Here is a 12,820-nt window from a genome sequence, read left to right as displayed (position 1 = left end):
AAACCGTCTGACCTTGCAGCTTTAGGATTTGTTCGCTCGACAGTAGGCAAGTACTTTTTTATTTAACCAATTGCTGCTATTTGATCGTGATATATGTAATGCGTCAAATCCTGTTGGAAGAAGGGCAATAACGTCTTTCCCCTTGATAAAATTTACCAAACATTGTCTTTGTTCTGGCTTTAAATCCTCGATCTTGGGAATCGTTGCCAATATACAATGAATGTCTTCGTCTACATCCATCTCGACCGCTTTGTTTACTGTTGCGCTGTACCACAAAAGTGACCCAGACAGGCGCTTGAGTTTGACATCATGGCTTCACAGCTCTTCACTGACTGGCCAGTGTGCGATTTACAACTTCTTGAGTTTTTGCAAACCGTTTGGTGTATTCCGATTCCTGACCTAGTCACTGGAGACAAATTGAGCGGAGGCACTAGGTGGCACCCGTCTGGCTAGAGGCAAGCACCCTCACAGTCAGAATTCAAGTTTTTAGGTCAATAAAAACATATTATGAAGTAAATACAAGATGGATACGTTTAATGCCATACCAAAATATTCCAGATTAAACATGAACATCTCCATGGAGACAATAGACCCTCCACTAGAAAAGCTAGACAGTGCACTTTTAAGGATTTCACTTTAGTTTTGTCCTGGTATCAATAATCGTGGGTACTTATACAATAATCGTAACACTAAACTTTGATATTGTCACATCCCTTGCCTTGGCACAGCAGTCTGGGTGTAATATTTGTCAGATCAATGCCCAACCTGGACACAGCAAATGCTTTAGATGACTTGTTAATGTGCAGTGCGCCTCTGGGCTTCACTGCTGTTGTTGGCCCATTTTTATAATCTCACTCATATAGAGGTATCGACCGGCCTGGTACAGGGCAGCTCCGGTGTGCGTATGTGTGTTTGAATGGGAGAGCCAGCAGAGTCAATGGAGGGGTAAAATTGGCATTGTCATTCTCTTTAATTGGTGCAAGAAGAGGAGCCCGTGGGTATGACGCGGCGATGCAGGGCCTGTCACTGTATTTGGATGTGGCTATTTGTGTGGTGAGTTGAGCTTGTCAGGGTTCAGCGGGCAGAGGAGAGAGCTGTCTTCACATGTACTCTCTACTACAGGCTGCTCACGTTTTAAAGGGGCTTTTTATGTTACAAGGTGCTGTAAAACATGAGCGCTATGAAGCAGTGTAAAATGAGCTGCTAAGAAGTTACAGACTACAGCAGAGACACTGTGTTCAATTCATCTATTTACTACAGTTTTGTACATTATGAACACATGTATTGTCTGTGAAGTACATTACTCCTATATAAGCTGGTGTTCAAAACAAATGGATCATTAGACCTTCTATCAATAGTTTCAGTGTGAAAGAAAAAAAAATACAGTAGTTTCCAGATTCCACGTAAAATGTTTGTAGTTTTGAATGATGAAAGCTGACCCCACGTTACCTGGTACCTCAAAGATAAGGTTAGTGTTTGATGGTGAGGTAAGCTTCTAGTTTTAGATCTGAAAGATATTGTATAACTGGAAGGTTTTCTGTTCGTAGATTCTGAAGCAAAGTGATATGAGTAATGTGAATGTGATAACCAGGCTTTGTAATCCAATGGGTTGAAGTTTTGTTTTTTTTATAGAATTTACTGTACAAAAATGGCACAAGGTTTAGTGCTCTGGCCTCATTAGAAATCCCTGAAACTGATTCCCAGGTGGGTCTTTTCTGAATGGAGTTTGCATGTTCTGCATGAGATTCCTCCGGGTTCTCTGGTTTCCCCTACCTTCAAAAACATGCTGATCAGCTACAGTGTTGGTGACAGCTAAACAACAACCAAAAAAGTATTTTACAACTTACATGTATGACAAATTAAGAACTAGTTTTGATCAGTGTTCATATTTGCAAAATGATAAAAATCTCAGTTACTCAAGTTTTTCACTGCGATACATTTTGACAAAAGTTCTACTGAACATTAAAAAATTCAACAAACACAACTTTACAAATGAAATGTCACAGTGTACTCCTGTGATCAGGTATGTTCAAATATATATTACGTTTTGAACAGCTTTGGGTCTAAAATGTCTTGACAAGGTAAAGATAATTATTAAATGCAAATGAGTTCCTCTGATTATCTTTGTGCTTGATATTAAAAGCCTCCATGTTAAACAGTACAGGTGTGTAGCTCACGCTGCTGCTCCATAGTTGATGTGAAGTGACAGTGGAGCAGCTCTGGAGTATAGAAAGCCTATTAAGTGTTAGCCTGAAGCTAGGCCTGAACCCCAGTCGCCTGTACGTGTGCGCTGTTGGCTCCTGTCCCGCTCAGAGACGCACAGACGAGGCTCTAATTGGAGGGCACGGGGAAAATGGGAATGGGACCACCTGCTGCGTGTTTTTGACTCTCTTTCAAAGTCGCACATTAGAGGCACAATACGCCCCACTTTGTACTCTCACTGTCTTATATAATTGAGTAGCTTCTACAAAAATCTAGTCCCAAACAAAGAGACACATGTTTGCCAACTGGTGTGTGGTGCACTCATACATTTTAATGCAATCCACAGAAATAATTGTAGAAGAACAGAACAGAATGTGAGCCAGTTTCACAGTCACAGATGTTGTCGTCTGTATCTGTCCGAGACTTGGGGGGATTTTTCTATCTGCATACTTCTGTGAATGACACATTTGATGTGGTTTGGTTGAGAGAATATTTGTTTAAATTGAATATTCTAAACATTTATTGTACTGTTTATTCCATTAAGGCCAATAAATGTTTAAGGAGTTGTTTGAAAATCTAAAGTAAGATAAGGTACCATTCCACAAAATGGTTAGAAAAATATTCATAGTTGTGTTACTTGTTTTTGCAAGCACGTACATATTACACTGAGCAGAATTAAAAGTATATGCAGAGAAAAAATCAGGTCCGGTATGTTTTAGTTCTTCATTTCATTATGAGGATTTCCTTAAGAAATTATGAATCATATATGAAGAACTCACTGTCCATTAGAGTATGCTTGGTGTTGTAGTAGTGTTACCATTAGCAACCCCATCCAGTGTGTTTGGTTTTTTGACAGTTTGATCTTTTTGTATTGAGTATATATGACACAATGCACACTTCAGTAAAAACTGTTAAAAAAAATGTATTAAGATAGTCTTAAGAAACTCAAGGAAAAAAATGCAAAATGGTTTTAAACAATACATTTTCAGAAGCCTGTGATCAAGTCTTCACTGTTCTATTTGAGATTTTCAACCAAAACTCAACTTGACTCAACTAATTAAAAAAAACAATGGTCTCACTCTTTCTGGTCAGGCTGTGTTAAAATAAAGCCCAGAAGTCTAACTTGAGTAACAGAGCTTCTAACAGAGTAGTGCCTTCAGTTAGCTTCACACCCAGGGAATGTTGATGACATCAGCTGTATCAAGTGTCACTAAAGCCTTAACTGGAGTCTGAGTCAACAGAGCACAAGTGAAGAGCAGTTCACGGCGTCTGAAACATGTGACCTCACCTCACCTGTCAGTGTCACCTTTACAGAGCTATTTTGACAGAACAAAGACACATTTACTCTACCATTTACTTTGGTCAAGTGGTGGAAAAATACAGAAAGTGAAGAGGAACCTTAAAGCCCTCCACTCGATGGTTCTTACGATATGATGTCTAGACATTGTAATCCCCCAGCTAAGAGACCCATGGGAGTGGTAGAACAAGAAGGAGGTCACGAGATAGGGTCAAAATGGCCCAAGATCGCTGTGGCGTTTATTGCTTTGTTCTCATCAAGGCTTAGGAGAGATCAGACAGGAGCGGGCCTGATAGTTCAGCTTGAATGTGGAAGAAGAAATAGTATTTAATAACTCTGAGGTCGACATGACTATCTGCTTGCACCTTCTGTCTGATGTAGGTGTCTCTGAACTATTTTTATTTGTTTCTGATGAAGTTGTGAGTGCGATGCTGTGAAGGTAACGTACAGGGTTTTATAAGTGCAACATTACATTGTAAAAGTGTGATTCGTTTTTTATTGAAGATGCAAGTCTCAAGGTTGAAGTGATTTGCAATATCTTTAAAAAGTCAGTATAATAGTTAAAAGTTATAGAGTCACCCAGTATATATTTTCATCGTGTATTTATTTGCTTGTCACTGTGTTTGGCTGTGGCTATTTGTGCGGTTGGCTCAGCTTGTCAGGGTTCAGCAGGCAGAAAGGAGCTGTCTGTATATGTCCTATACATTCTAGAGAAGCTGCTCAAATTTTAAAGATGCGTTTTATGTTACAAGGTGCTGTAGCTCACTGCCTTGAAATGGGCTGCCTATAAATTACTTACAAAGTGTATCACGAACCATTTGTTAACTGCGTATTAAAGCGGGGGTATTTTACTTCTATGGGGTATTCATTGTTAATGAGAATAGACTTTAAAGCAGCTCTGCTTGTGTACAAGTCTCTCCATGGCCGAGCACCAAAGTACATTTGTGACATGTTAGTGTCATATGAACCATCTCGCACTCTGAGGAGCTCAGGGACCGGCCTCCTGCTGGTGCCCAGAGTCAGAACTAAACAAGGGGAGTCAGCGTTTCAGGTTCATGCAGCTAAAACCTGGAACAGTCTTCCTGAACATGTGAGACAGACTCTTCTGTGACGCTGTTTAAATCCAGGCTCAAAACATTTCTGTTTAACTGTGCATATAACTGAAAGGTTTTCATTCCGCACTTTTCTCTCCAATTTATGTCTCTCTTTTTTAATTTTAATCTTCATAATTATTTATGTTTTGATTTGTTTTTATTATGATTTTAATGTATTTCTTATTCTGTAAAGCACTTTGAATTACTTTGTGTACGAATTGTGCTATACAAATAAACTTGCCTTGCCTTGCCTTAATGTGTAGCATATTTAGCTCGCAAAGTTACCTTTTATTACCTTTTTGAAAGTGTTATATTTGCTGAAAATAGCATATTAAAATGTTAAATTAGTTTTAGTTTTGGTGTTGATGCTCTGAAGGTCCAGAATGTTGCATAATATCTTCTCTTTAACATCTAGTTGTGTTCCTTACAGAATCATCTGTCTGCATTACAAAATTTAACTAAAATTAACTGTGTAACTTTTCTGACAGAGGGTCCACCACCTACTTGTCTCCATGGGGATATGATTGTTTGGCCCGAAATGTTTCACCGCAACAAGTGTTTATATTGCTTAAATTACCATGAAAAAGACGGCTCTCCACAGATCTGATCTGTATATTGCCCTACTTTTGTTTCTGCATATCTTTATGAACATACTAGTAGATGATTTTAACCCTGTAATGCCTGAATTTATATGACGTGTATAAAAAAGTGTGTGTTTTTGCCTTTGAGTAGATGGTAAATTAAGTTGAGATTAATAATTTGACTAAAGCAAAAAAATAAATAAAAAGAAATTTGGGTATTTTGCAAATTTGCAAAAAATAGAAACAAGTGCTTGCTAAAGGTTCCTAGGAAGATATTACATATGCACTAAACTAAATTTGTTGCATATTTGTGATAGTTGTCATTAAGGGGTTAATGCTTTACTGTGGAATAGAGATGCGCGGATGGGCTATTTTTTCATCCGCAACCGCGACACAAAACTCATCATCCGCCCGCTGTCCATTTTGCACCGAAGGTTTTCAAAACCTCACCCGCCCTCCATCCGCCGATAGATTTTAGATTTTAGAACAATCATACAGCAAACAAACTAAGGAGCCTCGATAAAAATGCAAACTCTGTAGCTCATTCATTCCAAAATTCGCTCAGCGTGTATGTTCACATTCTTAATTGTCCGTAACAACCCCAAACTTACCTGGTTTTCTTGCGCAGCTAATTAATTGACAATGTTTTCCGACTAGGCTGTTTTTGAAGCTTCTTGCCTTCGTGTTGGATGTTGTTACATTCTGAACATTCTGCCATTGCCCGATGTTATTTCAAAGTCATAGCCTCACTCCATCGGTCTTTCTTTAAGTTTTAAATCCCCCGAGTGGCAGTCTACGCTATAATGTCTGCGTGTTTTAAAATATATCTGATATCGAAATGGCCCTATAGCCACTTATGTGTTGGCAAACAGCTGAAATAAATTAGAAATAATAAAGTAAACTGCATATAATATGTGCCTCGTAAACCTTAGGCATCAATAACCCGACACAACCTTAACCTTCGAACATAAAAACGAGGTCAAATGGGCTAATTAAGGATATGAGGTACACTTCATACTACAAGCATAGACAATGAGACTCGTCTTTTCAGATGTAGGTAACAATACTAACATTTTTTTTTTTTTAGTAGTTAATCCGCCACCCGCCCGAATTTAATTAAAATATAATTTTTCGTCACGTCATCCGCCCGACCCGCGGATTAACCGCGGATACCGCGGTTGTAACCGCAATCCGCGCATCTCTACTGTGGAACATTCCAGGCAAAGCAGTCACAGCTCCATGGAGACAAGCAGTTGGACCATCCACAAAAAAAGTTACACAGTGCACCTTTAAGTAACAGGCCTTATTTTGAAGTGCTACCGTATTAATTTTGTCAGTTTATTTGGGATACTAAAGATCTCCAGTATATTTTTCAGACACTATTTTACGTAATAACAACAAATTATATGTAAAATCCAATCTCATTTCAAGCACATCCATGATTAAAATTCTATGCACACATTTATTTATTTTTTTTCTTCAAATTTATTTTGTTTTTATGGTGCTTTGTTCTTTTTGGAAGGTAAAAAATCAATAGTCTGTGCTCTCCGTTTGGTCCTGTTCAGCCCAATGACCTTGTGACTTTAACTGCGAGAGTCCACCTTAAAAGAACAGACAGTGAAGCCATTCTCGTCAGATTAAAAGCTAAAAGCATTCAGTTTGTCACTTGGAGGGAAATCATAGCACTATTAACTGTCATGCGACGCCTGAAATCAATAGAATCTGACAGGGGCGTGAAATGTAAACAGTTTTTGCAAAGTTGGTAATTTAAAGTGTCACTTTCTCCTAAAGGCCACTTCTGCCACTGTTGTGTTTTGTTCCTGTTTGTCAGCAATACTCTCACTGTGTTTTTATGAAACTTGGCCACGCTTCAAATCCATTCAATTTGGAAAAAGGTCCAAAGGGGGTCATAGTCGCGGAGGCCAAGTTTGATACTTCTGGGATATTTACGACAAATTCATGGTATTTTGGTGATGCTTGGTTCTACAATTTAAGTTTTCTTCATTTTAAGTTTTTCGTGGTATGGTCTCTCTCTCTCTCTCTCTCTCTCTCTCTCTCTCTCTCTCTCTCTCTCTCTCTCTCTCTCTCTCTCTCTCTCTCTCTCTCTCTCTCTCTCTCTCTCTCTCTATATATATATATATATTTATACATATATAATTCTGTCCTTGTAGTAAAAAGAAAAGTTTTTGGGGGATGTAAGATAGAAATGTGTTTAAGTCTATCTACCTCTCATGTTCTGATTAGCCTCTACATTATAAATATAATTTTCAGTGTGCCGCTGTCTTTTCCTTATCTGAGAAGTAGGGCAGCACAATATGTCTCTATCAAATCAAAATTGCAATTTGATTTTGTGCATTCTTCAAATAGCTAAGACTGCAGTTATTCAGTCAATAAAATATCCTCTGCAAAGAACAAAATATCCTGCCTGCAACTGAAAAAAATCTGTTGTCCCTGTGGTTTAGACTTCTGTAAACATGCTATGAAATCTATGGCATTCTTGTATTAGTTGAACAGGTAATTTTTTAGTCTTTTCTTAAATGATTATATTTCCAACACAGATATTTTTTTGTTTGTTTGTTTGTTTGTTTGTTTTTTAATGGACATTTTTTGAAATAAAAAAAAAAAAAAAGACAAAAAAAGTCTAGATAAAAAAAGCTCTACAGATAGTTGTATTTCTCTTAATATCTACATTTTCTGCGATCGATCATTGTCTAGAGGAGATAAAAGCAGTTGCATCTTCACTGTCAAATTAAATACATTTGAGTGCGTGTGATTAATGTTGATTAATATTTGTTACTAATATTTTGTAAAGTAATGTGATGTATCATGAATCAATAAAATTGTGTCTTAAAACTGATGTTTTTTCTTCCCCTCTTGTTTTGTCCACAGTAAAATTTGATGACTGCATGGGAAACAAGTCTGTGACCTTCCAGAGCAGTGACTCCCGCTTCACCGTTCTACTAGATGGTGCCATTTATGTCCGGGAGGAGGTACTGCTGTTGGACAAACCAGTCCAGTTCACAGCCAGCGCTCATGGTCCAAACTCACAGGTGTGGGAGACTGTCGTGCAACTATCAGCAGACTCTTCTCCTGCACTTAAACCAAATGGAAATAAGGTGAGTTTGACACTTACCGCTCGGCACAGAAATTCAATTATCATTCCAAAGCTTGTCCCAGCTATCAAATGTTCTCCAGCGGTTTGGTGATAGTGGCAGGCGAGAATCAGGTCAAAACTCCTTGGGGTTTTTCACAGAGGAGGAGAGATTGTAGAGTGGGGGAGAAAAAGTAGCAGTCGCACATGGTTAAAAGTGATGGAATCATGGTGCCACAGGGGGCGAGTCCCATTCCCCTCACTTGTAAGCTGTTATTGGAAAACATCCTGAGCCCTGGAGACCCGGGGGTCCTGGACTACCTCTATTTAAGAGTAGTCAGAGGTGAGCTAAGGATTGCAGCTGGTACTGTGGATCGGCGCAGTCGCTGTTAGAGAAAAATGTGGATCATCATCTTCTCTGTCAAAAGAGGTTATTTTTGGGGTAAGATAGCAATATGTTAAGTCAATCTACTTCTTCTGTTCTGTTCAGTCATTCCGTTATAACTGACAAATTCCATGAAGAACAATAATGCAGTGGATTTATAAAGCGCCTTTCAAGACACCAGTTTACAGTTTTAACTCACTCTATACGCAGTAGGAAGACTGTAGCCACTGCTGATGGGTAGAAGGACTGTCCATCTGCAACATCAGCTTCTCCAACCACCAACACTTACAACACTCACACCACATTCACACACACACACACACACACTAACATTACGCAAAGTGGCAATACCCCAGGACATAACCACCAAGTTTCCAAAAGAACCACTGCGGCATTGTGGCATTCGGCATTCCCAGTCTCACATCCAAGTGCTAACCAGGCCCAACCTGAGATAAGAACAGGCATTAACAAGCAGGTATGACCACAAAGAACAAAGAGCAGGTCATCTTTACTGACATTCATGTTAGGGGAAGGATGGAGGGACAGAGGCGGCAGGGCAAAATGGACTGTACCCATTTTTCCAAACTGTGGATGACAAAGTTAAGTTTAAAGTTTCACAGCCCAAACTTTCCTAACACATTCATAAAATCTGGGTCAATCATGGGGATGAGTTTATAACTTTCAGACACCAGATCAGTCATGTTAACATACTAGATACTATGCTATTTACAATATACTGTAACATTTCACTACCTGGATAGGGTGCAGCCTCTTTAGAAGCTGAAACATTGACCAAGGATGAGAACGACATTCACAAATTGAGATAAGGAGATGTTTAGCTCTCCTTTTCCAGCGGTCAGTATCTAAATATATATAGGCCCGATGAGGAGAAGTGGTGACCTGACGATGGGGGATTCAGGCGTGAAGAAGGTCGTCGATGAGCTCCTGTGGTTCAAATAGCTCCTGACGTTAATACTGATTGATAGAAAGTTACAGAATAAACAATGCATCATAATGGACTGTGTATATTGAGCTGCATATTACTCAAAAGGTCAGAATGTGATTTATGATTTAGCTATAAAACATGTCTATAGGCATTCATCTCCATTATGGTTAATCTTATGAGCTTTTTCACTTAGTAATGGAGTGAGTGGATAGCTCTAAGAAAGTTCAACAGTAACTCAAGCATGGTAAGTGTTGTGGAAAAAAAATCTTTGCATATTTTTGCTATTTTCATATCTATGTTATAATGTTTCCTCGTCAAAAGCATACATGGAGTTTTGTTTTGTTTCATTCACACATGTTTAACCTACAAATAGTGCATAATTAGGCTGTGTTGCTCTTCACCTTGTGATGTCATCTGGCAATACAGGAAGTGCTCCACTGTGTTTTTAAACTCCCTACACCTTCACAAGAATAATTTGGATCATTTCAGCCCTGGAATTAGGCTGCGTCTGACAGAGCAAACACTGGAGTTGCGGCCCCACGTTTCATCTCTGGCTCCTCCTTGGACACACTGTACCACTCACTGAGTGTGTTTACATGCACATCAGTGTCCTGGGTTTGATCGGGTTTTTTGAGCATCCCGGTTTCATCATGGTGCATGTATCCTGGTTACTGCAACATGAAGTTGAGTGCACATGCGTCCAAAAGACGAACAGTTTTCAGTCTTTTCATCACAACAGTAGCCAAAATAAAGTTACCAACATAAATAGAGTGAAATGACTAAACCTGCACACGTATGATCTCTGAAAACATGAACCATCTCGAACATGATATACGCACAGTTTAGTCAGAAGTCAGTTTGAAAAATAAGTTCAGCCTTTCATTTACATATCTCACCTTTAAATAAAATGAACTGAACTCTGAATTAGTTCAAAATTTAAATTGTGAACTATGAACGTGAACAGTTCACTTTGTAAATGTGTGAACTGAACTAGTTCATGAAAAGTGTGAACTTGCACAACACTGGTCTCTACTGACCTAAAGGTAAAAAGTAGCTGTTAACTTGAAGACTACCACTACATGACATCACGAGGTGGAACAGAGTGTTTTGAGCTTTGTAGACAGACAAATAAACCAGGTTTACTCAAATGTGTAAATGAAACAAAACACAACTCTAGGTATATTTTTGAGGAGGTAACTGCATTAGAACATGGTTTAAAGCTCACAAGAATCAATTTTGTGTAATGTAGGACCTTTAAACTGAGAGCAAATTGGCAACAAATTATTTAGACAAATTTGTTATTATTTAGTTTTTAGGATAATTACGTCGCTGGTTTGGTTATTTTCTTCTTGGATACTTAGACCCCAAGATTCGCTTTTCTTCACGAGTCGAACCAGTGTTAAGATGTTTAGATGACAGGAGGAGAGAGCTTGTAGATGGGGTTGTGAGCTGGGAATGTGCTACTCATTCGTACGCCATCGAAAAAGCAGGGCGCTGCGAAGCAAATGCGATGTTTCATTATGGAAATAGTGCTTTGCGGCGTGCTCTGGTGAATAATAACTTCCAGATGTCTGGGTAGCCGGGGGCGGGCTCATATCAAAGTGTGCAGAGTTTTGGGGCGGCATCGGTGTATGGGGGGTGGAGGGGGTAGGGGCCAGGACCACGGCCAGCTGGCCCAGACTGATGGCACCGAGGCTGGGGCGGAGACTGGAGCACACGGGGGGGACATCCATTTCACACTCACTGATTTTAGTTCACATAACAACAGTGTACATAAGCAGGCTTTTCCATTACATATGCACTCAATTATATTTCGGTTTTCATGTGAGAGATTAGGGTGGATCAAACGGGAATCAATTTTTGTCCTATATGTGGTCGTGTATAGACGGGTGGAGGTGGAGGAATGAGATGAAGTCCTCCTACCTAATATAGCTACACATGCATCAGATAGCTATGCATGATTTGTTATGGCAACTTTCCACCTAAATCTGTAATTTATGTAAAATTCTGCTACACGTTTTGTCAGTGGCTTACATCATTCTCAGAGTTCATCAAAGTACATAATAATACACATGGGCTATACTTTATGAAGCATATACTCAAACATGGCTATAGTTTTGAGGTATTTATCCTTGAGTCAATTAGGCTACGTTCAGACTCCTGCCTGAAGTGACCCAAATCAGATTTTTTCACCCCTATGTGACCTGTATCTGATCTTTTAATGACAGTCTGAATGACACAGATCCGATTTTTTCAAATGTGACCAACTACCCACAAGGATATGTGCTCCTAAAACCGATACATATCTGATCTTTTGATATGCGACTTCAGTATGAACGGCCAGGTCACATTCATCCAACCTACACGTCACAAATGTACAAAAATGTTCTTTTCGTCATACAAAAATTGTGTATGAACTCTGTGTGAAGCAGTGAAGCACATGTCAATCCCACCACTCTTGGCTGTGACTCTGCACCCACACGTTCCTTTCGATGGACGTTGCTGCCACTGCCCCACAAAACGCTATGGCCAAAAACCTCGTCCTCCTTCATATCAATATCCTCCTTGAGACAAATAAGCTGTACATGTTCTGGCTCCAGTACTACAGCAACTTTAAAATCTCCAGGTGCTCGATGCAACCATCCATGTTTAGGCTACTTCTGTAAACACTGAGCACGATCCGAATTGAGCATTAAGCCCCTGCAGTCTTAGACACTACTCTAATTTTTAGAAGAAACAAGCTCTACACAGAGAAAAGCCAGATTTCAAATTGCGCCTGAATTATTTTGGGTAAATATAAGTATAGGTGTCCCTGAGGATGATCTGACAGCACATTAAACCTGTTGGGTCTTGACAATTCCCATATAAAAGCTAAAGCATATCTCACTAATAATGAGATTTACAAACTTGTAATTGGGGGGAAAAAAGTCCAGGTGGTATTAATATAAAAGTCCTGTTAAATTTTTGTTCTTTTTTTTTTTTTTTTTTTCAAAGATTGAAGTACAATTGGTCCATATATTTCTCAGATTGATTTGACTGAAAATAAGTGGATAAAAAAATTTCCAGTAATGTTTTATAAATCCATGAGATTGATAGTTCCTTTTTTGCAGAAGGTGGACAAACTGAAATTAATGAAGAAAAAGTACAAGGGCCCACACATGGTCCCTCCAAATGGTAGTTTTTTATTTGTTTTTTGTCCATTCTCACTTCAACTTCAACTCTGA

At 39.0% G+C, this 12,820-nt stretch overlaps 1 protein-coding gene across 1 annotated transcript in view; it reads left to right on the top strand.

Annotated features, from left to right (window-relative positions):
* The window catches only part of LOC110164462 (cadherin-4-like), a 394,436-nt gene that overhangs the window by 252,391 nt on the left and 129,225 nt on the right, over positions 1-12,820 (top strand). The window contains exon 4 of the mRNA XM_055166406.1: positions 8,064-8,290. Within this exon, the coding sequence (XP_055022381.1) occupies positions 8,064-8,290 (227 nt within the window). The remainder of the gene's footprint in view (positions 1-8,063; positions 8,291-12,820) is intronic.

This window comes from Boleophthalmus pectinirostris, unplaced genomic scaffold (genome assembly GCF_026225935.1).
Source record: "Boleophthalmus pectinirostris isolate CB_2022bp ecotype Guang Dong unplaced genomic scaffold, ASM2622593v1 HiC_scaffold_8, whole genome shotgun sequence".
Taxonomy (NCBI): Eukaryota; Metazoa; Chordata; class Actinopteri; order Gobiiformes; family Gobiidae; genus Boleophthalmus; species Boleophthalmus pectinirostris.
The sequence above is the reverse complement of the archived record's forward strand: the minus strand, read 5'-3'. Positions and strand labels throughout refer to the sequence as shown.